A 26,310-nucleotide genomic window follows, 5' to 3' on the forward strand; every position below is an offset into this window, starting at 1 on the left:
TACAGACCAACCATAAATATATCTCATAAGTAATCACTGTAACTTTCTAAATCAATCCGTGAAATCAGCCTAACCTAACATCACATTAATACATAACCAACAGATTATCTACGTACAAAAGACTTACATTCTCCAACAACTCTTTCATTCGTTGAGCGAAGGCGTTGAGAAGTTTGGTGGCAATCTCTTGTCGCTTGTTGATGAGGAACTGACGCAGGTTGTCCACTTGGACGATAAACGGTCCGATCACGATGACAGCCGGAATGGTCGCTACCAAATTGGCCTTAAGTCTCAAGTGCAGTGCGACCTCTTCCTTCACCTCGTGAACTGGGTGGTTCTCTTCCTTGTATTTCCTGGAAAAAAATAACCGTTAAGCTGGATTTTCAACTAAGCGGAGCGGAGAACTCGGAGATAGCGTAGAAGTGGAGTGCCGAGAAGTTATTTTCCAATTGTCCAGAGGCGGGTGCGCTCCAATTAATTTAATTCCCTATGTAAAGTTGCACTCCGCTTCCATACCTAGGGAAACCGGGCTTTAGGAAGAAAAATGGAAATTACTATTTTGAATTTGATTTGTCTAAGAAGATTGTTTCCTTAAACATGGTTTTGGACATAGGGAACAAGCTGGTGTAGTGGTAGAGCGCAAAACTTTGGTCCCAGTGGTCCCGGGTTCAACTCCTGTCGATCACCAATGGATTTTATCCATGTGATAATGCAGTGACCCCTTAGGCTTAGCCTAATTGTGTGTAAAAAGGTTTTGGGCTACAGACTAGTGTCCTAGAATAATACTTATTTGTTGAGGTTAATTTGCTATTTGAAAAATATATTTTAATTCTTTTCTTTAAATAATCAAAAAAACTTAATATAAGTTACAGCTAAATCAACTATTGACTAATCAAAAACATGCGAGCCATTTAACTTACTCTATGTATTCATCAACATCCAAGGAGTAGAGAGCAGCATGTCTATCGTATTCTCGGCAGTAAGCCACGAGGGGAACGACAGCAGAACGAACTGCTACGAGCAATCGTTCCCGCAGAGGCTGCATCACCTGAGATAAAAAACCATACAGAACAAAACTATAGTTTTTAACTAGGTAAATTATTGGTAAAATAGATTTCAGTATGAACATTAGTATAGGCAGCTAGCACAAAATTGTGCAAAATGGTGAGTCGGTGGCTCAGTCGGTAGCGTCGCGGACTTCGGGCCCAAGGCAGAAGTGTCGTGGGTTCGGATCCTGGTCACTGCCACTAACTTTTATCAGTACAGTTCACCTGTAACCACCAACCTCTTTAAAAAAAAAAAAAAATTACCCTTCGGCAACAATGAAATACTTGTTGAGAAATGGATCCAGAGGACTTGGTAAAAAAGAGATGTTATGAAGGTTGGCTGTTGAGCCAAATTATATTTATCGAAAGCAAACACATTGGAACATTTGGATTTAATCGAGATATTTGAGAGCAGTCACCTAAATTACAAAATTCCAGTGTTGACTTAAAAGTGCGGATATAGTTATTGGCAAACTAAAAAAATATTTGACATACTGAGACATTTGACACAGTTTGGGTCTTTGGGGGACATCGGAGGTGATAAGGCTTTTTTTTCCTACAGAACCTACGGTAATTGAAATATTTCTGGTAGAATTCCAATAACACATCCAGGCCAATAGCACAAACCTCAACAAAAAACGCCCCTTGATAATGGTTCAAAGATGATCATTACCTTAACAGTCTTGGTATTGAGGTCGCTAAAAAAACAGCACCAAGTACATAGAAACCTTGATTTACAAAAATAGACCTTCAATTTTTGGAACTTGATATTGGATAAAAAATTTATATTGGACATGCAAAAGTGCTATGGTTTGCTGAATCGATTTACATACAGCATTAAAACATCAGTTTTTATTTCATCGGGACGAGGATCGGAAAGTTAAATGATCTATTTACCGTTTCTTGCAGTCCGACGGAGGAGAGGTACAGATCTTCTGCATACTTGAGATGTTCCATCAGCATTGGCTCAACCTGGGGGATCTTGTGAGAAGATATCACTGCGTTGTCAAACAACTTCCCCGTGGTTTTCTGTCCACATAAAACACAACGTTCAAACACATTGAAAATGAAAAACTAATGTCCTATATCAATTATTGCATTTAACCTTCTAGTTACTGGTCATTTCAGAGCGCAAGTAATGGCAATTTGGCCAACGTATTGTCACAATTAATTAAAAGTTCAGAAAGGGCTGCTATTACTATTTTTCAGGTGAAATGGTTTGTAGGAAAAAAGTAATGGTTTAGTCTAGAGATTTACTTAATTATGGTCACATTGTTTGCTCATGTTTGTTCAACTACATGGCCAAGTATTACTTTATGACTAGAACAAGAGAGCTACAGAATCGCATAAAATTGTATTGTACTAGAAGACTGTTAAAATTGAGACTTGGTATTATATTTATATTTAAAAACAATTTAATCTTCAAATAATATATTAGGTTGGATTAGCCGGCTTATTAAAATCTACAATAGATTCTGTCACAAAATATTTGAGAAATTACTAGTCGTTTGTTGTATTTTTTTTGTTTATGCTTGAAAATGTCCACAATAAACCTACCATCATCAAAAATTAAGTTAAAACAAAAGGAAAGCTGGGAAAATCAAAACTCAACTTCGTACCTACCTCAAACATAGCTGGATCTGTGCTGTAGAATGCTCCCGCCTCGTTGACGTTGAGTTTCAACGTGAATATCGGAGCCGCAGAAGGTTTGAACTGCGTCTCTACGAGGTCCGAGCCCCAGACAAAGTCTGACGAAACACCGAGCGTACAAAGGCAAGGAGTTTCTACCAACGAGACGTACGATTGTGCTGACGATAACACCAGGTTGCGTAAAGCACCCTGCAGTCATCAGAAAAATAAGTATCAAAAGTACATTTGTCAAAAGAATTTGTTTAAAAAATTACCGCTAATGTTTATAAATTAAATTCTATCATCATACACAAATTTAAGCGAAAGGCGATCAGAAAAATACTAAAAGTGGTTTTTACTCACTTGCATTCGCAGTTTGACCATCATCATGAACCTCGACATCTTTGAGATGTCGTATATCTCCCGGCTGCGTTCGTTAATGTTGAACCAGCCTTTGCCCACGTTGTCAAACGACATTCGTAGCTTGTGGGTGATTTCTTCCAGCCAGGGTCCTTGAAGCAGTTTGATTAGCTGAAAATTGTAATAGAAATTACTAATATTAAAGTTAGTGATGGGCCAGTACCACTTAAAGTCGATACCGATACCGGTTCTTAACCAAAATCTATTCTCGGTTCTCTGGTATACAACCAAGTGTGGTACCACCAGTAGTATGATACCACCAACCATGGTACCAAGTGGTACCAACATTTCACCATCGATTCTCGGTCCCAGTTCTTTTCCAAAGAACCGATGGAACCAACATTGGACATAAAGTACCGACCCATCACTATTAAAATATATGTACAGGAATACTAGACAAATGAATAATTATGAATTACTAGGAAATGTATTGCAATTGTGGAGTATTCCAGTGTTGTATTTGTTGTGTATGTTAGACTGAACTGTGGTGTAGTGAAGGGAAATTACTAGGCCTACACCAAGAAAGAAAAGAATAAGGAGAAGAATTAGGCACAAGCACGGAGAAGTGAGATATTTTGTCCTAGGACGCTAGACACGAGCCTGGGATTGTTTTGCACATTACTTCAGGCTAGACCTAGGGTTTGCGGCAATATAACTTTATGTAAAATCCATTAATGATTTGGCAGGATTTGAACCCGTGACCGAAGACCCACGCTCTACCACTAGACCAGCTTGCTCCCCCGAGAGAAGTAAGATACAGAGGATACAAGGATATGGGACAACCGTGCGCTTATAGTTCTAGTGTGGTTTGGCGAAAATGTACTTATTTATAAAAAATAGCCATGGTAAGTAAGAACAACTTATCAATTCACATTGTTTGTCTGCAGTGTCTGCAAGCGCTCAAACTCCTCCAAGGACACGTTCTTTGTGTAGAGAATGTTGAAGAAGTTGTTTTTCTCCAAACCAATCAGAGAGCCAATAACAAGGTACACGGCTCGGACAGAGTTGGGGATAGAGAACACGGTCACCCATCGCTGATGTGCCAACGTCTCTGCAAAGTCCTTTTTACCTGCACCTGCAAGAATCGGAAAAGTTTACCAACAATTTAAAAAAATGTAGACACGCTCTAATTCGTTAAGTGGTGAGTCGGTAGACCCAAATTCACGGTAGATAGGTGTGCATACTAGTTCGCCATTAAATTTTATCAACAGTTCACGTTTGTACTGCACCGGCTCACTCCTTGCTTTGCTGTGTACGTTCCACCCATGCTGCGGCCTTTTTCAACAAATGCAAGCTTAAAAGAAGCCGCCAACCTCTTAACACATTAAATAAGTAGTTACATTGGACTTTAGGTGTATTATAGTTTTTTTTTATAAATTCTAGAAGAACAACCATAAATATTTTTTTACCTCTTCTTGATAATAGTTTGAAAAACATTTGAGATTTTCTGCTGATTATAAAAGCATTGACATTCTTATACCTTTACAGTAAACAGAGTATTAGTATTTTTTTTCTTCATTAATGACCCAACATATCTTCAAACCCAACGCAAATTGAAGATTTTGATCTTGGTATCAATGCTGTCATCTGATTAGACACTCATCATCACTTTAAACTAACTCTGGTGTCCTCACGTTATGTAGCACCAATCTAATTTCAGGTTTTTTTTTCTAATTAATAAATATTTTATTGGTTTTAAATTATTTTTAAAAATAACAATGTAATATTACCCTTTATCTTCAATACTTGCGGAGGCTCTCTTGGGGGTTTTATAAAAGGGAATCTTTCAGGTTTACTCAGCAAGATTTTCCGAAAGGTCATTTCTAGAAACGTACGAGTAAAGAGAAGTTTTACTTCTTCTTGTAGCTGAAACAAAACTTATACTCAAATTTCTCTCGGCAAAATCATTGATGAATATCCAAGAATTTACCTCAATTCCAGCTTTAATAAACATTTTGTTCTTAAACAAATAATATACAGTAAATACATTTTTATAAAAAAATTTTCCATCTATAAAGTATGCTAGACAGAGTTTGTATTTCAAATTTATTGTACGCTAAACAATTTTGTTTTCATCATAGGTCAAACATATTTTATGAATGTTTAATGGTTTTAGCAATTCATTAATATTCACCAAAATACTGCTATAATTATTATGTTTATAAATGAATAGTAAGACCTGTTGGTTTATAGATATCAAAAGTTATTATTTCAAAAGTTAAAACTAAAACTACACAATCAGTTTAACAACTGCCAAAAATTAAAAAAAATTCTGTAAAATCTGCCGGAGTAAGATGTGTTGATGTTAGTGCAGCATACAACTACCAAGGCAAAATCGGAAATTTCAAGCTATAGTTTGAAAAATCTGAGTAATGACTGTAACAGACAAAATATTTTAAGATCTGGAACTGCACAACCTTTCAGTAGTTTGAGATCACTGAGATTAACCACAAAGAAAGAATATAAGAAAATTTAAGAAGGTAATTTTAACCAACCATTTCACTGTACAATTGTATCCAGTCAGATTTGAGTCGTTTGGAAAAACTTTTGATGCAGATACGGTGAAGAACGGATGGGTCCATGTGAGGGCCTTCGGTAGTCGGCATACAATCTACGTACAGCTGATATCTGTAAATTGAAACATCGTAGACTTAAATTTGACACTTCGTAACTAAGGCTTATAGTGATTGAGTTTTGTAATATTCAGGTTTTAAAGAATTTTAAAACAATTTGAATTCTGTTGGAATCGGTAATCAATGATTTTTTAAATTACGACATCCAGATTAAATAATTCATTTAAGTAGGCCTACATGAAATTTTATATTCCCTACCACTTGGTACTGTTAAACAATAGCTGAATAAGTGGAAAACCATGACTTGTTAAACAAAATTATTGTTGATAAATTATTTTCTAAAAAGAAATGGCTTCACCTGATACAGTTCTCAGCGTAGTTTCTCTCTTGCACTGCGTTCCGCACTCGTTCGGCATACTTGTACGGGTTCTCGGCTTTGAAGTACAAGTAAATCCTGTTTGGAAAAACAGAAATCATTAGTTATGCTAAATGTTTTTATGTTTGTGTTAGTGTAAGGATCAAGTGTTTATGACGACTCAAAATAACTCCAAATACGAAGAGAATTTTTCCAACTACTTCATCAGCTTGAAAATGAACCTTTACATTCAAAATTTTGCTTACTAGACAATAACAAGTCATTGACCAAATTCCAGAGGCTAAAACTTTTAATACAGAAGATATGTTATAGGCCTAGCAAGGAATTCATAATATTTAAGTTAGATGAGTGATAATTTCATTTAAGCAGTAGACTGACTGCCTTTGGCAACTTAACATACATTGGAAGCATGAAACTTTCCTCGTGTAAATGTGGCTTAACTATCCCTTAAGGCTAATTATTATTGTAAAAAAAATAACTTCTGTTGCTCTCCAATTTTGCAGATATTTACTAATTGACTCTATGCTCAGTAAACTTTTCCCCATCCCCACCATTACTGACCGAGGCACCAAAAACTCTTCGTGATCACCATCAAGCGAGATGACCGAGTAGACGTCGGAAGTTGGATCGTAGTCCATGACACCAACGTCCACCCATATGTGGACCGAGCTGTCTGTCCTGGTACGCGAAAACCTAGGAAAAGAAGAAGACTATCAGAGTTCCACAAATGTAAACCCTTACATCCCAACAGAAAAATCAGCTTGCTGATAAACTTGAGAAAAAATAATAACTATAACTACTAATTCTTACGAAAATAAATTGTTATTTGTGGTGGACAGTAATATCAAATATATTTACTTTAGGTTTCCAACATTTAAAAAAATTCTACCTTTCAAATATTTAGAAACGCAATTTTGAGGGTGAAGTAAAATGGATTGATTTGGACCCAGTTGTCCATGATCATTGGGGTTTTTATAAAAAATATCTGGAACTAGCCTAGGTGATTTGAGTTAGAAACAAAACTATATAATCCATTCAGGACTTAAAATAAGCACCCTGTGGTGTGTTGGGGTCTTAATATAATCTAAGCTTGAAATTTAAAGAGACATAAATACTTTAACTCACTTAGGGACGTCTTTTGTAGATGTCCTAGATGTAAAACTCAACGACCCACTTGCTGGTCGACCCATGCTAGACATAGCAGACCCACTTGCTGGTCGACCCAAGCTAGACATTGCTCTAGATATCCGCTTCATGCTCTTCCGTTTGGCTATAAACACTAACGCAGGCACTGGATGTTTAACGCCTTCTACTTCTCCGAGAGACAACCACTCCTCTTCAGTCCTACAACACGACAACACTTAACAAAACATTCTACAACACTTAGTGTTATTCAAAGTACTTTACGGTGTTCTCAGGGTTTTCATTGTACAAAAATAGTCTGTAGCCTAGGTAATATAACACCTCGATTCATAACCTAAACTCTACCTTCCAAATCTAATCCAACTTCAAAACACTTAATACAGTCACAAGTTTGCATAAAGCTCGACCGACCACCCTGACATGTCTAAATAACTACCGGTACATGTAATTAGTCAGACTGTATCTCGATGTGACGAAATCCCCAGAAAACATTGTCTACAGAATCACGTGAAATATTTCTCTAGTCAATGGTAATATTTTGTAATCAACGATGTTATCATCTATGTTACTCTCTTCACTTAACCTGAACTTAGCATCGACAGACTAGCAGCACCAGTATTAGTTTTGGTATTCTACTATTCTAGTTCTAGTAGTGATGTGAAGTGTCGTCATTAGGCGTATTGCCGATCAAAATCAGAGTTTGATAAAAAAAATTGTTACTTCCAATTGCTTGTCGCGTGGTTCAAACAATTAGCTGTAGGCTTGAGTTACTTCACCCACAGTTCATTCCACTTGCAAGTCATCTGTTGTATATTTTTACGGCAATATCTTGGAGTAATATTCATGAGCGGTGAAAAATAATGGTATATTTGGATTCAGGAGGTAAAAAACTGTTAAGTAAGATAGGCTATCAAAATTAAAAATTCGTTTGGAGGCACCTATAGTAAATAAGTACCAAAACACCTTATATTCCTCCTAGAGAACCACTCTTCCTTCCCAAAACATGACAACCAACACTTAATGGCGCTCTAGACAGTTGCGTAGAATTAATCACCATTGAATTACCTAATTTAACACTGTTACTGTTCCACACTAATTCAAACGACAACTTTACCTGCTCTCAAATTCTTTATCGTCAAATAGCTCTAGAGGAAGAAAGTGTCCGAGCACATTGTTTTGATTTGGAGGAACAAGTTCTTCATAAGTAACCCCGCATTCTGTCTCCAAATACAGCGGAATGTTGACACGTGAAAAGTCTCGTCTTTGCTGTTCCATCATAACACGTTTCATAGGTTGACTTCCATCCAGATGAAGCTTTGGCATGTATGCGTTTTTGGGGATTTTCTGGAACATAGAGTGAAAGTAAGTTAAAATACCCCCGCCACAGCAAACATGCACAAACTAAGTGAATTTCCATTTGCCTGATTTTATTTTTAATTAAATCTATTTAAATAACATTAGGTTTAACGAGTACATAGGTTTGCTGCCTTTAGGGGTAATAAAGTGTGTTTTTTTGTAAAACATTAATAGCTTAGTATAAAATAAATAGAATTTGCCTTGTTTGATCAAAATATGTCCATAAACAAGCTAACTACAACAGTTCACTTATTCTCCATAAGAATAGCATGGGAGTTTTAAATTTACAATTTTCTCTGTAACCAATAACCATACAAAAACACTTCAATATAGGCCTACTAAAATATTTTTTTTTAGCTCTTCAAAATGGGAAATGTTTTGAGGGTAAAAAATAAGAAAAGCCTATTTTTACCCCATAAAACCCCTCGTAAAACCCCATTGCCATATTCCGATCATGCTCGTTTGAGAACTCTTTCGAATAAATGTAGGTTTACATGTTTGTACCAAATTTCATCAAAATTGGATAATTTTTGCTTGAGTTATCGTGCTAACGGACACACACACACACATGAATTTGAACTGATAGTGTTTTTTGCCTCTAGGGACATCCAAACAAAAAAGAAAATCGGTCCCGGGTCCAGGTCTTATCATGAGACCTACGGTAATAGCTTGTTTCCTATATAGAAAATCTGCTAAAAGAAAAATAATAGGCAGGCCTAAAGCAGTCAGTTTTAGCCTAATTCTGCAGTCAGTTTTAGCCTAATTAAGTTTTCCTAATACTTAGGCTATTTAGTGACATAAATTAATTGTGATTAATTAATTAATTGATCCATTATACTAAACTTACACAACTTTTACCACCTTAATTCCTTGCAATCTCAACTTACAGCTACTTACTTGTTGTACGTCTCATAAATTTGATTTTAACTTTGGTAGGCTACATCTACAGCCTTTAAAAAGTATAATTAACTTGTATAACTTATATAGGGGCAGAATTTTGATTGAGTTGCGGTCGTTCTTTTTAAGTACGGTATTAAAATAAATGCCATTGGTTTCTCTACATCTATGAAACTTCTCTCACAGGGCTTTGTCATTTTACTTTTTATGAGGATACTTAACCTGGGTGTGTGTCGTTCATATGAATCTTATAGGCCTAAAAAATGGTGCTCTTGTAAACAGCTTTGTGTAGATAACTTAACTTGAGGTTTTAAGCTTTTATTGATCACGAATGTGAGTGTTTCTCATAATCGTCCATAGTCCATATTCGTACCATGGTACGAAAGAATTATTTCCAAACCTACAAACTAAACTAAACTACTTAGAGCCTTTATTACCAACACATTTTGGAAAACTGTCCATTGTTCAGACGGGGAAAGAAAAACTCTTGGTTTGGGGCTGGCGAGAGTTTTTGGTGTGCAAAGCTTCGTCTTTACCCTCCACATCTGACATATCCGATAGTTGGGTTGTACTCTGTCGTCGCTTTTACCAAACTGGTCCAACACATCCTGGCTGATTCCCAGGCTCTTTTGTGACCCAACAAAGTCAGACATTGTAGCTAAAACAGACATTTAATTTTGTTGGTGGTGAATTTTTCTGATTAATACATAAAATTCAGTCGTTGGGAATTTATTATATTTCATAACCCTATGGATAAAATCATAAATAGGTACCAAACATTTGGATTACAGTGTAGTGAAACAGGTAACTGTCATAAAAACCAATTCAAACGAATAATAAGCAGATATAACTAAATTCCGTTCCAATTATTGTCAATAAGTAAGTTAATTAGTTTATTGGATTTTAACACGGTGTTTGAAAATGTTTTGAAAACAATGTAGTTATGCTACTTGACATTTTAATACCTAGAGTACCTTAGGACGAACCCTTCAATTACCTAGATAAAATATTTGCAATTTTTATCACATTAATAAGAAAATCAAGAATAAAAGACGTAATGCAAATACCTTGGTTAAAATTCAGATTTAAATGACATTTTATGATTTCGTCCAGCCAGCTGTTGCTGTTTTAGACATAATGAATGTTTTTTTTACATTGTTATATTATAAAAGAAAAAAAATATGTTTTTTTTTGGTAGGTGTCAGAGCTTCTAAATCACACTACATCAATACCATAGATTAAACCAAACATACTCCCTTATCTATAGTCTATGTCAATCCTCAAATAATAGTCCCACAGCTACAGCATCTAAAAGCTGTTGACGTAATGTAAGGAGGGGATAGACCTTGAACAACGTGAGAGAAGAACCATAGACAATAGATAAAACATACTCCCTTATAGTAGGTTTCTCATCCTTGTGGAACAGATGAAGCCAATGTTATTTTGTTAGTCTGTCCGGTGCACTGTAGAGGTCGTGTTTTACTATTTACTATTTGGTATTACTATTATTTAGTTCTTGTTATTTCAGTAAATTTAAAACCTCGTTTCAAATAAAACGATCTAATCATAAACAATAACTCGCCCCCTATTATATAACCAAACATTAAATGACGTAATGAAATTAAGGTTAGGGTTCACTTACTCTACGAATCATTGACACAATGAGCCTCCAAATATGTAATTCTTAAAACACATGGCTCACTTACTCTACAAATCATAGTCTATACGAGCTTCGTAAATAATATTGAAGGTTCACTTGCACTACAGGCTCGTATACTATACGAGCCGATCAAAAATATCAAATAAATGAAGAGGGTTCACTTACTCTACAGATCATTGTGCCTATGAGCCAAGCGTATGAATTCTTGAATAATTCAGGAATAAGCTCGTATAGTATACGAGCCAAAATACTGAATTTAAATAAATTACAGGAGTAGGCTCGTATACTATACGAGCCTATTTCATGATAACTATTACCATAGATAAAACATACTCCCTTAGTAGATTTCTCATCCTTATGGAACAGCTGAAGACAATTTTATTGTTAGTTCATGTACGGTTTATGTAGAGGTCGTGTTTTGTTTACAATTTGTTTCCCGTTATTACAGCCATTTAAAACCTCGTTTAACCAAATAATACGATCTAATCATAAACAATAACTTGTCCCCTAGTTAAATAACCAAACAGTAAAGCACAAATCAAGAAATTAACCCTAAAATAATGGAAACAAAGTTTCATCGACACTAGCGCCTTTGTGTCACGTACATGAACTAGACACGAAAAACGTGCTTCAAAATTTACAATGGGATGAGAAGTCTACTTGTGTTGGTTAGTCTATGCTATTACACAAATAGAAGACGGCTCACTTACTCTACAGTTCATTGGCACAATGATCTGTAGAGTAAGTGAACCCTCTACAAATATTAGAAGGCTCACTTACTCTACGGTTCATTTAGCTACTCGTCGCGCGGTTTGCAGCACATCGTTGCAGGCGTGTATGGTAAACCAATACCGCAGTTCTGCCGTTCTGCCTTACTTCTGCCGTTTACTAGTCTTGCAGCGTGAAAGAGAGCTTGTTATGTTAATGCATTGTTGAATTTTTAACTTGTGTACTCGTTGCTAGAAATCAAGCAATTATCAAGTACCGGTATTACAGGAGCTATTTTAAGAATTATTACAGACTTAATTTTTAATTAATTAAAAAGACTCACGTAAAAGCTTATGCAACTAATGGAATTACTTACTGTGTTATGAACATTTCTATATAATTAAAGTTGTAAATATTTTAAAATTGTTTAGAAGATTGCCTTTTTAGTGTTTTCTACAAACGTGTCTCAACTTAAACACATAGCCGCATTAATGTTAATGTGCATGTGCATTTTCGCCAATGATAATGTACCAATGTCGACCGTAACAATGTCTAAACTTTACTTTCAAATGGATTTGTTGTTAATTTTTTTATATTTATACATCATACATAATTTAAATGTTTTTACGTGAGAAAATAAAGAAATATAACAAGCTACATTACATACAATATAATTTAGGCTTGAGCTAATGGAAAACTGTAGTTTTCGCATACTTGTCTTAACTTACAGATTCAATTACATCCTTTGTTTACCAAACAAGATATTTACATTTATTGAAAAAATAACACTTAGACAGATCAATGCGTATCCACTTTTGATCATACCAATCGTTAGTTCATCGTTAGTTCTTGATAGTTCCCAAATTTTGTCGTTAGTTCTCAAAAAATAAAAAAGTTATAGCCGATAATAAGTTGGTACGCTAACTTCACACTTCCGGGTTCTAGCGCACGCCGTTTCCTGATGAGAAATGTTTACATCTATATATCAATCGTTAGTTCTTCGTTAGTTCTCGATAGTTCTCCAATATTAACGTTAGTTCTCAAAAAATAAAAAAGTTACGAGGCATACAAAGTGGGTACACTAACTTCACAATTATAGAATTTCCAGCGGGCACACTTTTTTGAATAAAAATGCTTACATCTATATACCAATCGTTAGTTCTTCGTTAGTTCTCGATAGTTCTCCAATATTAACGTTAGTTCTCAAAAAATAAAAAAGTTACGAGGCATACAAAGTGGGTACGCCAACTTCACAATTATAGAATTTCCAGCGGGCACCGTTTTCTGACTAAAAATGTTTATATCTATATACCAATCGTTAGTTCTTCGTTAGTTCACGATAGTTCTCCAATATTAACGTTAGTTCTCAAAAAATAAAAAAGTTACGAGGCATACAAAGTGGGTACGCCAACTTCACAATTATAGAATTTCCAGTGGGCACACTTTTTTGAATAAAAATGCTTATATCTATATACCAATCGTTAGCTCTTCGTTAGTTATCGATAGTTCTCCAATATTAACGTTCGTTCTAAAAAAATAAAAAAGTTACGAGGCATACAAAGTGGGTACGCAAACTTTACAATCATACAATTTCCAGCGGGCACAGTTTTCTGACTATATGCTTATATCTATATCTACATGTGTCTACACACATGTGTTGTTTTCCCACCAACTGTTCGTTTCGAGAATGGCAAAAATATTCCTTCACTTTGAAGTGTGCAAAAATACCGGCAATGAACGGAAAACACGAGCACGAGCATTTGCTGTCATAGGCCTACTACTCGCGATTCGGCGAGTTGCTGTTCTGTACTTTGCGTGGGTACAGTCTGGAGCCGGCTAAAGGCATGGAACTTGAATAAAATCCCCTTTTTAGCGAATTTCCCTATAGGGAAGTAGCTATTACCGTAGGTGGCACGGTAAGACCTAGACCCGGGACCGATTTACTTTTTCATTTTGATGTCCCCAGAGGCCAAAAACACTATTCGTTCAAATTTTTATATATGTATATATATATATATATAGACTTATATATATATATACGTCCGTGAACGCGATAACTTGAGTAATTTTTGTCCGATTTTGATGAAATTTGGTTTAAAGGTGTAAAGCGGGATAAACTTGAATGAGTTCGCGAACCAGCACGATCGGACCATGGGAACGGGGCTTTACGGAGGGTTTTATGGGGTAAAAATTTGTTTTTCTCACTTTTGACCCTCAAAACACAAAATTTCCCAATTTCTCTTTAGACCTTTTTAAAGAGCTTAAAAAAACAAATAATTTAGTATGTAAAAGTATTTTTGTTCGATTATTAGTAACGGAAAAAATTAAAAAAAATTGTTAATTTAAAATTCCCATGTTATTCTTATGGAGAATATTGTCAAATGTTGTAGTTTGCTTGTTTATGAATATATTTTGATCAAACTTGGCAAATTTATTTATTTTGTACTAAGCTATCAATATTTTGCTCAAAAACACACTTTATTAGTTTCCTTGTAGCAGCAAACCTAGGTACTCGTTAAACCTAATGTTATTAAAATATATTTAAATGAAAATCAATTCAGACAAATGGAAATTCGCTTAGTCGGCAGGTTTGCTGCGGCGGGGGTATTTCAAATCATTAAACTAAATTTCAATTAATATTTTATTATAAAAACTAATTTATCATAAGATAACAATATTTATTCTCGGTATATATTAATAGCCTAACACTTTTAATTTTGAACGTATTTTGAAACTGTTTAAGAACGATGCTGTGAATGTTTGAAAGAATAGTTGAGGGTACGTTTTTGAGAAGAATCGAGAACTAACGAAGAACTAACGATTGGTATATAGATATAAGCATTTATAGTCAGAAAACTGTGCCCGCTGGAAATTGTATGATTGTGAAGTTTGCGTACCCACTTTGTATGCCTCGTAACTTTTTTATTTTTTGAGAACTAACGTTAATATTGGAGAACTATCGAGAACTAACGAAGAGCTAACGATTGGTATATAGATATAAGCATTTTTATTCAAAAAAGTGTGCACGCTGGAAATTCTATAATTGTGAAGTTGGCGTACCCACTTTGTATGCCTCGTAACTTTTTTATTTTTTGAGAACTAACGTTAATATTGGAGAACTATCGAGAACTAACGAAGAACTAACGATTGGTATATAGATGTAAGCATTTTTATTCAAAAAAGTGTGCCCGCTGGAAATTCTATAATTGTGAAGTTGGCGTACCCACTTTGTATGCCTCGTAACTTTTTTATTTTTTGAGAACTAACGTTATTATTGGAGAACTATCGAGAACTAACGAAGAACTAACGATTGGTATATAGATATAAACATTTTTAGTCAGAAAACGGTGCCCGCTGGAAATTCTATAATTGTGAAGTTGGCGTACCCACTTTGTATGCCTCGTAACTTTTTTATTTTTTAAGAACTAACGTTAATATTGGAGAACTATCGAGAACTAACGAAGAACTAACGATTGGTATATAGATGTAAGCATTTTTATTCAAAAGTGTGCCCGCTGGAAATTCTATAATTATTGTGAAGTTGGCGTACCCACTTTGTATGTCTCGTAATTTTTTATTTTTTGAGAACTAACGTTAATATTGGAGAACTATCGAGAACTAACGAAGAACTAACGATTGGTATATAGATGTAAGCATTTTTATTCAAAAAAGTGTGCCCGCTGGAAATTCTATAATTGTGAAGTTGGCGTACCCACCTTGTATGCCTCGTAACTTTTTTATTTTTTGAGAACTAACGTTAATATTGGAGAACTATCGAGAACTAACGAAGAACTAACGATTGATATATAGATGTAAACATTTCTCATCAGGAAACGGCGTGCGCTAGAACCCGGAAGTGTGAAGTTAGCGTACCCACTTATTATCGGCTATAACTTTTTTATTTTTTGAGAACTAACGACAAAATTTGGGAACTATCGAGAACTAACGATGAACTAACGATTGGAATGATCAAAAGTGGATACGCTAATATGGGTACGCCAACTTCACGGACCTTCAATAATTGTAGATTACGATGACAACTGCATTTACATAACAATCACTATACAAAGAAGTATGTTTTGTGACAAAGAGGTCAAATAGAAATTTCTTTTAGAACTATATAATTTATAAAGACCGGCCTTTTACAGTAATATGGTTTACAGTACTTATTAATTGCGCAGTTGTTAAATGCCCTTATAAACATATGGAAATTAAAAATTTAAATTATTAAATCATTTTCTTTACAAACTCATGAACAATACAAAACCCTCGCTGACCCCTCATAGGAATGAAAAGTAAAGAGGATCGCAAGATCTCAAGTTCAAGTCACGTTCTCATGGGCAAAGACCTGGCTGAGAACAAGCCAGGCATAGATTGAATTTCGATTTTAATGATTAAAGTGTAAAAAAAAATTGGCCTGATCTGTAGTTTTGCAAAGTGTTTTTAAATTTTTGAAATCTTTATTAGTTTGGGCAGGATTATTCATCAAAGTTTAACATAAGATTAACATGGAGGAATCTAAATATTTAATTGGAAACTTTGTGTCCACTAATTCGAGAAAACGGCTGGGCGTAGAAACTTGGTAGAGGTGTCCAAATAAAGGTCTTGGTCTGTAGATGAGTTATCAGAAGAAAAACTAAGTAAATTCCCTTAGGGCTCTCTCCCAGAAGCCTTTAAAGATCCCTCCACAGATTTGTTTACATTTTGGTCATGTGGATAATACTTTTTAATGAAACAGCTGTTAATTTTTAAACTGTATTTTAAACAACACACATTTATTAGGAGTTAGTTTTTTTTTTTTTTTCATGCGAGTTATTTAACATAACATATAATTGTTGTTAATAGTGCAGTGAAAATGTATTTGTTTTTAGTGCGCCGATATTTGACAAATATCTGATATTTCATCAAGAAATATTTGAAGTGTTGGTAAAAAGGTCGAGAACTATTTGTTTCTAGTTAATTAATTTGTAGTGTTGACGAATATTTCCCATAATGTGATGTTATAACGGTTTTGATCTGACCTAACCCCAATTTGACTTTGTTTTGTTTTTGTTGACATTTGTATTTCATTCATTGTTTGTTAAATATGCAACCTGAGACTGCTAATACCAATGACAAAGCCCCTTATAATAACGGGAATCCTATGCACGACCATAGTTACAGTAAATCAAGCATAACACATCATGTAAATAATTTTATCCCGCAACGCAATAGCGAAAATAAACAAGATGACAAAAATGAATGGCAGATAGCCGCATCTTCAAGTAAAAGATCTATCAGTAATACTGGTCTAAACACCTCTGAAACATCAAAAAAATCCCGCCAAAGCTCGTCTAACTTTACGGTTAAGACCTCAAACCGATTTGATGCCATCAGTGAGACTGATGTAATGGAAGAGAGTGACGCGGCGGCGTCATCTCAGGCTCCTGAAGTCAAGCCTCCTCCGATTTTTGTTCCTGACGTATTAGATGTTAAATGTATGGTCACCATGATTGAGTCTGTAATACCCAGTAGCTCTTACACGTATAAATGTCTGAGCCAAAACAAAATTAAAATCAATACAGAGTCTTCGGAAGCATACCGAAAACTAGTTCACAAACTTAAAGAAATTGATGCAAAATTTCATACTTACCAGCTTAAGCAAGACAAAGCTTATCGCGTGGTTTTAAAAAACATGCACTTTTCCACAGACGTTTTGGACATAAAAAACGCTATTGAGGCTTACGGGTTTCAAGTCCGTAATGTAGTCAACATCCGGCAACAAAAAACAAAAACGCCTCTATCATTGTTTTTTGTCGATCTTGAGCCTAATTCAGGCAATAAGAACATATTTAATATTGAATACCTTCTAAATGCTAAAATCACTTTCGAGCCTCCTCTAAAGAAGCCTGATATTGTTCAGTGTAAAAGGTGCCAAAACTATGGCCACACTAAAACTTATTGCTGGCACCCATATCGATGTGTAAAATGCGGTCAAAATCACGATACGCTAACATGTAAAAAACCTATTTCTGAACCACCAAAATGTGCCTTATGTGAAGGAAATCATCCTTCAAATTATAAAGGCTGTTCCGTATACAGAGAGATCAAAAACAATCTGCACCCTCCTTTGAGAAAGAGATCTCTGAACAACGCCAAATCAAATAACGAGAAAGCCTCTGCCGAAATTCCGCCCAGTCTTCCTTTAGTTGATACAACTGATCGACCTCAATCATACGCCCAAGCTGCTGCTTCTAAAAAAATGCCACAAATGACTGAAACCTGTAGGATGGATAGCTTAGAAAAAACCATTGAAAGTTTTATAGACAAATTTGAAAAGCTACTGCTCCAACAAACTCAGCAAATAGGTTCTCTTATGAATCTATTAACCACCGTCATAAGTAAACTAAATTAAATGAATCATTTCCTTAGGATTGCACTCTGGAACGCCAACGAATTGGCAAATCATTGTCAAGAACTCAAGCTTTTTATTACTCAACAAAAAATAGATATATGTTTGATTTCAGAAACCCACTTTACTGACAAGAGTTTTTTTAATATTTCAGATTTCAATGTTTATAGTACTAATCACCCTGATAATAGGGCGCATGGCGGAACAGCGGTGCTAGTTCACAAAAAACTTAAACAATTTGAACTACCTAAAACACAAAATAATTTTCTACAAGCTACCAGCGTAGTTTTAGAGGACGGGCATGATAGCTCTCTGACACTGTCGGCTGTTTATTGTCCCCCACCTCATGTTATTAATAAAGATCAGTTTAAAGAATTTTTCTCATCTCTTGGCTCAAAATTCATTGCAGGTGGAGACTATAACGCAAAACACACCCACTGGGGATCAAGACTAATAACTCCTAGAGGAAGAACGCTTTATAGCGCCATAACAGAAAATGGATTTGATTGTGCTTCGACAGGCCAACCTACTTATTGGCCAACGGACCAAAACAAAGTGCCAGATTTATTAGATTTTTGTGTACTAAAGGGCATTTCATTGAACTATATTGATGTAGAATCATCCCTTGATCTTTCTTCTGATCACTCTCCTGTTATCATAACATACAGTAAGATCATTTCTCTTAAAGAACAACCACCGTTCCTTTGCAATAAATTCACTGATTGGGATCACTTTAGAGACTTAATAAACAGTAATATTGACCTGAAAATTCCGTTAAAAACCCCAACAGATTTGGAGGAATCAATTAATTACTTCAATACCACTATACAAAAAGCAGGTTGGGAAGCCACTCCTAAAGCAAAAACCTCGGTGACGAAATCGATAAACTATCCTTTGTTTATAAAAAAACGAATTGCTGAGAAACGCAAGCTAAGACGGATTTGGCAGAATACTCGAAACCCAGCTGATAAAAATAGGTTTAATCATGCAGCTCAAACTTTAAAACGATGTTTAGTAAATCTAAAGAATGAATGGTTTTCCGACTTTACCAACAATTTATCTCCAACTGAAGCCACAGATTACTCCTTATGGAAATCCACGAGGTACGTAAAGCGCCCAGTACAACATGTTCCACCTATCAGGAAAAATGATGGAAATTGGGCCAAAACTAACATGGAGAAAGCAAGTATATTCTCAAATTACTTTTCAGAAGTATTCAAGCCCTTACTTCCCAATCCACCAAACGACGAGAGTGATATTTTTGAATATTTGGATTCACCTAATCAATTATCTTTGCCTATATCACCCTGTACACCGTCCGAAGTTCTAAAAGTAATACAAAAGGAAATAAACCCAAAGAAAAGTCCCGGATACGATTTAATCACTGGCAGGATTCTGAAAGAACTGCCACGAAAAGGAATATTATTGCTGACCTTCATATTTAACGCAATATTACGGCTAGAATATTTTCCAGTTCAATTGAAGATAGCTCAACTTGTGGTAATTCCAAAACCAGGCAAACCACCAAATGAGGTCTCGTCCTACAGACCCATAAGTTTGCTTCCTGTTGTATCCAAATTATTTGAAAAACTAATCTTAAGAAGATTGAACCCAATTATAGAAGACTTAAATTTGATTCCTGAGCATCAGTTTGGCTTCCGGAAAGGACACTCTACAGTTGAACAAACCCACAGACTAGTAGACATCATTAAAAATTCATTTGAAACAAAAAAGTACTGTTCTGCTGCATTTCTGGATGTACAACAGGCATTCGATAAAGTGTGGCACACTGGACTTCTGTATAAACTTAAATCCTTGCTCCCCCATTCTTTTTACAGTTTGTTAAAATCTTACTTAAATGAACGATTCTTCCAGATTAAATTTCAAGAAATTTTAACCGACTTGAAGCCTATTCAATCTGGAGTACCCCAAGGCAGTGTTCTTGGACCTGTTTTATATCTACTATATACCTCCGACATCCCCGTGGGCCAAAATATTACGGTTGCTACGTTTGCGGATGATACTGCATTTCTCTCCATTCACGAAAATCCTCAAGATGCTTCAAATCAATTGCAAGTTACATTGAATGATTTCGAACTGTGGCTAAAAAAATGGAGAACCAAAGTTAATGAAACAAAATCTTTACATATAACATTCACGCTGAGACAAGAAAACTGCCCTCCAGTTACTTTGAACAATATAGCGTTGACAGAAGTGGACAGCGTTAAGTATTTAGGATTCCATATGGATAAACGATTAACTTGGAAAACACATATTTGGTGTAAAAGACAACAAATGTACTTGAAGGTTCGTAAACTCAACTGGCTTCTAGGCAAAAAATCTAAGCTTTCGTTGACCAATAAACTCACACTTTACAAAGTTATGATCAAACCTGTTTGGACGTACGGGATACAGCTTTGGGGAACGGCAAGTAAATCCAACTTAGCAATTATTCAAAGATTTCAGTCAAAGGCGCTACGAAGAATAGTTGATGCTCCGTGGTTTGTTTCGAATCGAACAATCCATGAAGATTTCAGAATACCTACAGTAATTGAAGAAATAACAAGAATTAGCAAGAACTATCAAGAAAAACTCGAAACCCACCCGAACAATATAGCCGTTAATTTGCTGGACAATAGTGATTTTCCCAACAGACTGAAAATTGTGAAAGTTCTAGAACTCCCATACCGATTTGTATAGTTTTAGTTATGACATGACTATTTAATTTTGCAAGATCTTTCACAGGGAAGATTCTTGGTCAAGACACTTATTTATATTATCCCTTTTACTAATTGTTCAAAGTATTGAACAGATTGTAAAATAAAATTAAGTTAAAAAAAAAAATTTATTAGGAGTTACTGAACTGTCCAAAAGAAGTATTTGCAATGTTATTTTCTGTTTGTAATAGCTATTTACTTTACAAGTGTAGTAAGAGCGTTTTTTCATCACGCAGGTGAAGGTTGTGCAACGAGCGGAAGCGAGTTGCATAAGCTTACCTAAGTGATGTATAAACACGCTAACGTACAAGATTTTACCTGACCCGACAATATACAGGAGGTTACGAACAATATTAATCATTATCCATTTCACTCATCTTCTAACAGTAACGTTCATTTACAAACAAAAGCTAGGTTAGGGAAATTCTTCAAAGCATAACAATAAAGTTCAAACACACAGCTGATTTCTAGCGTTGAACGTCGTTGGCTCCATAGAGGTATATTTTTTAAGTTATCTACTCAATGTTATTTAAATGGGTTTCATTACATCACCGAGTGAGTTTTTTTTCAACTTTACATCACTCGAGAAGTAAGGAAGTTGTATACATCACGCTTGGGATAGGGAAGTTTAACATGGCGGGTTAGGTAAAATACATTTTCTTCTGTATCATGTCATGTTTTTCAATATAACGTTTCATTACGAAATCAGTTAAAAATCCTTTTATCACAGTAACTCTTTCAATTATTTCTTATTGAACTATCTTATATCTATTGTACGGGTTTCTGTCTGCCTTTTTCACCACTTTTGTCTATATTTTATCATATTATCTTTGACTATCAATGATATTATTCTAGACATATCATCATAGGTTCATGAAATTATTGTCATACATGTTTTCAAACGTTGGAAAAATCTTCGATTGTGTAAATACAATACACAATAATACAAGTGCAAAAGGACACGTTGCCCATATGAGCCGTGTCCATATTTTGTTAAATGAATAATAGTTTAGAGCAACTGGATAAAACATTTTACAATATTTATGTAGAAATATGTGTATGATTTAGAAAGTCATTAAGCTGGAAAACTTCAATTTACTGTAGACTTTTCAGAGAGGTTACTTTGATGTATTCATTCAACACAGAAACCTTGCCTAAAATGGTATACCTATCTTGAATTATTTGCAGTGGCCTATATTACGGACCGTGGCCCACTGGGTTGGTAACAAAATTGAAAATAACACGACATTTTGGCTGTAAACAATAGCATAAAGAGTAAGTACTATTTAAGCAGCTACTGTCGTGACGTAAAGGTCATATTCCTTTTAATTTAGATCACATCATCTAATATAAGATACGTTGATTAACAATGCATGTAAACGTCGATATTAACGTAACAGCCAATTTACAGTACTTATTTTTATTTTTGGAAATGTTAAATTGCTATTTTATTTGCATTATTTGTTGCCAATGAAGCTGCGCGACCATTTAAACAAGGAGGTCCCTAAAAGTTCAAGAATAAAAGCCAACTCCACTTCAAGTACATTCCACTACACCTAACATTCCGTAGAGAGATTATATTGACAACTTTATGAAAATGATAAGGCTGAGACATCTAACTGCCATCCCCCATGTCACGCAATTCCAGCTTTAACAGTAACCCCACAACCAATTTTTCAAAACTATGCTGCGATGTAGGGTTATTTGTTGAACAGAAGTACGATAAGAACTGACGCGTTGTGACGAAGGAAAACTCCCTTTGAAGTTTCAGGTATTTGACATGTCTCACATATCTAAGTTTTCGACCAATCTAGTGTAAACTAACTTTTTTTACTTCATTAATACTATCAATACTTATTGCCTTGATATTTAAATCGGATATCTTCTAATCTGCAGTACAGCAATCATTTGCAAATTGCATTTCCATCCCGTAATCATTTTCATCTTGATTTGTATTAATTTATGTTATCACTTTAATTGTTATTTTACTGTATTATTTGCCTAACCTACGTGAAAAAGTGTACTTCATTTACATTATTACATTATTTAACTTTTTTGTATATCATGTATTTAAACAAATCGTTATATTACTTTATCACGTGCATTAGTTAAAATGTATTATTGACTTTCCTATTTTTTAGAGTAACTGAGCTCATTGTTACGAAGTATTGTTGTTGAGAATTGTTTTCCATGATTAATTAATATATATCGGCATTTCCTTACCTAAAAACTTCTTTTTTCTCAGATAGTTAGACTTAGCCGACTCAGATAATTATTCAACTATCGAAATAATTACATTCGAATACTATCAAATTCCCATTTCACTATTTATCAGAGTATTTGCATTATTTCTTGAAAATACTTTCCTTAACGTATGTAATCAGTATATTTAATCAAATATTTTTCATTTTACATTTCAAATTATTTCATTATTCTCTGGAATTTAGTTCATGATTTTATCTCGAATAGGCCTAGCTAAACAATTTTCTGAAATCTAGTCTACGATTTTATATTCAAAATAGCTAAATAGTTTGGAATTTATTCCATAGTGTAGCGATGTAATAGTTGGATAGCAACAATTATTATTACCGAAGGAGACCCGAAACCGATTTACGTGTTCATTTCGATGCCACCAGAAGCCTAAAGCACCCTTAGAGGGCTGCTGTTTAGAGGGTTGCTAGATAACTCAAAATATTATATATGTGTTTATATACATATATATAAATATAATATAATATATCCATGTTATATACGTATCCGTAAACATGATAACTCGAGTAATTTTGGTTCAATTTTAACGAAACCGGCATAATCGGTCCTTGGAACAGGGTTTTATGTGGTATACATTTGTAATCTTTGACCCTCAAAACACAAGTTTTGACACAAAACACAAGTTTCCCAATTTTTCTCTAGAGCATTTAAAGAGCTTAAAGATAAAAAAATATTTAGTATATTAACGTGTTTTGTAAGTGTATTAGTTACGAATAAAATTCAAAAATTGTAAATTTAAAATTCCATGTTATTCTTAAGGAGAATAGTGTAAAATGATTTTGTTTGTTTGTTTATAGATATGTCTTAATAAAACATGTCAAATTTATTAGTTTTATACTAGGTTATTAATATTTTACTATAAACACACTTTATTAGCCTCCTTGTAGAAGCAAACCTAGGTATTCATTAAACTCAATGCTATTTTAGTTAATTGAAAATCGGGTAAATGAAAACTCGCTTAGTCTGCAGGTTTGCTGTGACGGGGGTATTTAATATTTTCTCTTACATCTTGTGATCCTTCCCTCTTATATAGAAAAAATTACAGTAATTTTCAACAATCCCCTATTATATAGAGCATAGAGGTAACTAATTTAATTAGTGAGTTTTATTTAGTCAGTGACAGTGATAAGAGAGTGCTGGCCAGCCTTTACAGTTTTAACCAGTTTTATCACTTTTTATTCAATTTTAATAGTTTGATCAACATGACTAGTTTTTACTATTGTGATTCTGGCAGTGTTTTTAAAGAATCTTTTGACATACCACAATGTACATACAATGAAGATGTGGTTGCATACAATGACCTGACGATGTTCTAAGGAACGAAACTAGTTGTCATACTAGCAACTGTGGTTGGATAAGGTAATTCTTCCATTTTATTAATTTAATTACTTTATGAATAAATGTTTAAATATCGTAAAAAGTAATAACATTTCGAAACACCCTGTATGGAGTGGGTTAATACACTTAAAACTAGTCCCAATCAATTTAAAATAACTAAAACCATCGAAAACCACACCTCACTCGACCTTAAACGTAAAAACAAAATTATTCAGGAACAAGGCCCCTTCGGATCAAAAAGGGCCCCAAAAAGGGCCTTAGGACGCCCAAAATTTTGGGGACTCATCGGATCTTCATTTCTCATATTATTAGTAACTCACGGGTGAAATTTCATGAATGTACAAATTTTGTTGTTTATATGGAGTGTTTTTGTATTATTTTACCTGCACTATAACTCCGATGACGTACGGCACGGGAAATATTTTATTGATTGAATGATCAACCATATTTGGTAACTAACGCAATTAATATAATTATTGTTTTTACACGTATTACTCTTTAAACAATGCTAAATGGTCAAAATATGTATAATTAATTTCACTCAATTTATCGCAATTAGATGAATTAGCTTGAGCCTGAGCCTTGAAAGTAACAGTCGATTTTGTCGGGTTTCGCATAGTACTGTATAATCTAATCATAGATGAAGTTATGTAATGAGATAGGCAACCATATGGAGTTTAGCGTGGGCATATTTTAGCCTAGTAGTAGTGTGCTGCTCCTACTCTGCGTTACCAACGGAAGCGCAAACAATAGCATTGTTTCCTATTGTACAAGCATTCGAGCGCCCGGTTGGCGGTTTTTTGCTGTGTCTACTCACTATTTATTACTGAGCGAAGCTCTTATACGTCAACTTTTATGCATTTAGTAATACGCAAACAATTACAGGTCTATTACAGGCCTACCTTATAGGGCTATGCCTCATAGATCTATAAAGCAATTCCTTTTATCATTTAGACATGTCTACGCACAGGCCCCTGGCTATGTAGACCTTTTCCTCATAATTTAATAAGGTATTCTTTTTTTCCTCTTTGTGCCATTTATATATAATATACTTTTGTAATTTTTTTAAGTTAAGGATTGTATAACTAATGTAAATACCATGAATTGTATTATGCAGTTGGGAAATAAAATATTTCATTTCATTTTCATTTCATATGGACTAACACGATCGGGTGACATTTAATTGCGAAGCATTCGTTTTGGCTTTGAAACTGTCAGATATTGTATTTGCGGAGGTTTATATGTATTCCTATACAGTTATAGTTTTGCCAGCATATCTGGGAAAATGCACACTAAATATGCAAACCAACTCCTGTTCTGGTTTCAACTTACTACAAAATTCCCGTACGTAGAACGGGCAAACAGCTAGCTCTACATACTTTCTTTGTAAGTTTACTATCAGTTTTAATTTGAGATTTATTGTAGTGTTTAATCAATAGTTTTTTTTGAAGTGGAATAACCTACACTAGCTGTTTAAATAACCTCGACTCTTACAAAACAACCTGGGAATAAAGATTAAATAGATTCGTACGGAAATATATTTGTTCATTAAGTAAGTACTATGAAATGTTCCAATGGGCGGAAAACAAGTTTGTTTAAAGGAGATTTTAAATAGGCGCTGTTTACGCTTTGAGCAAAATAGGTTACTAGCATGTATGGTATATAATAGTAAATGGAGCATCCGTATATAACAGTAAATCCTAGAGGTAGTTTCCGTTTCTTTATGTTTCTTAAACAAACCAAAAATATGCATGTCAATGCTGATGAAAAGAAATTTCGTGATTA

The 26,310-nt window shown here is 34.6% G+C and overlaps 2 protein-coding genes across 2 annotated transcripts in view; both read right to left on the reverse strand.

Annotated features, from left to right (window-relative positions):
- The window catches only part of LOC128986185 (dynein axonemal heavy chain 1-like), a 70,221-nt gene extending 66,080 nt beyond the window's left edge, over positions 1 to 4,141 (reverse strand). The window contains exons 1-6 of the mRNA XM_054406381.1: positions 3,968 to 4,141; positions 3,039 to 3,206; positions 2,670 to 2,885; positions 1,944 to 2,075; positions 921 to 1,048; positions 128 to 353 (exon numbers count right to left, since the gene is read on the reverse strand). Coding sequence (XP_054262356.1) covers positions 128 to 353; positions 921 to 1,048; positions 1,944 to 2,075; positions 2,670 to 2,885; positions 3,039 to 3,152 — 816 coding nt within the window. The 5' untranslated portion in view covers positions 3,153 to 3,206; positions 3,968 to 4,141. The remainder of the gene's footprint in view (positions 1 to 127; positions 354 to 920; positions 1,049 to 1,943; positions 2,076 to 2,669; positions 2,886 to 3,038; positions 3,207 to 3,967) is intronic.
- A 2,942-nt stretch (positions 4,142 to 7,083) lies between these two features.
- Positions 7,084 to 10,005, reverse strand: LOC128986184 (dynein axonemal heavy chain 1-like). Its single transcript, XM_054406380.1, has 3 exons — positions 9,878 to 10,005; positions 8,302 to 8,531; positions 7,084 to 7,388 (listed from the first exon to the last, which is right to left on the reverse strand). Exons 1-3 carry the CDS (start codon positions 9,983 to 9,985, stop codon positions 7,166 to 7,168), a joined length of 561 nt encoding a protein of 186 aa, XP_054262355.1. The 5' UTR covers positions 9,986 to 10,005; the 3' UTR covers positions 7,084 to 7,165.
- Positions 10,006 to 26,310: the final 16,305 nt, after the last annotated feature.

This window comes from Macrosteles quadrilineatus, unplaced genomic scaffold (genome assembly GCF_028750875.1).
Source record: "Macrosteles quadrilineatus isolate MER2022 unplaced genomic scaffold, UCM_ALF_1.0 Scaffold_2__2_contigs__length_208266976, whole genome shotgun sequence".
NCBI lineage: Eukaryota > Metazoa > Arthropoda > Insecta > Hemiptera > Cicadellidae > Macrosteles > Macrosteles quadrilineatus.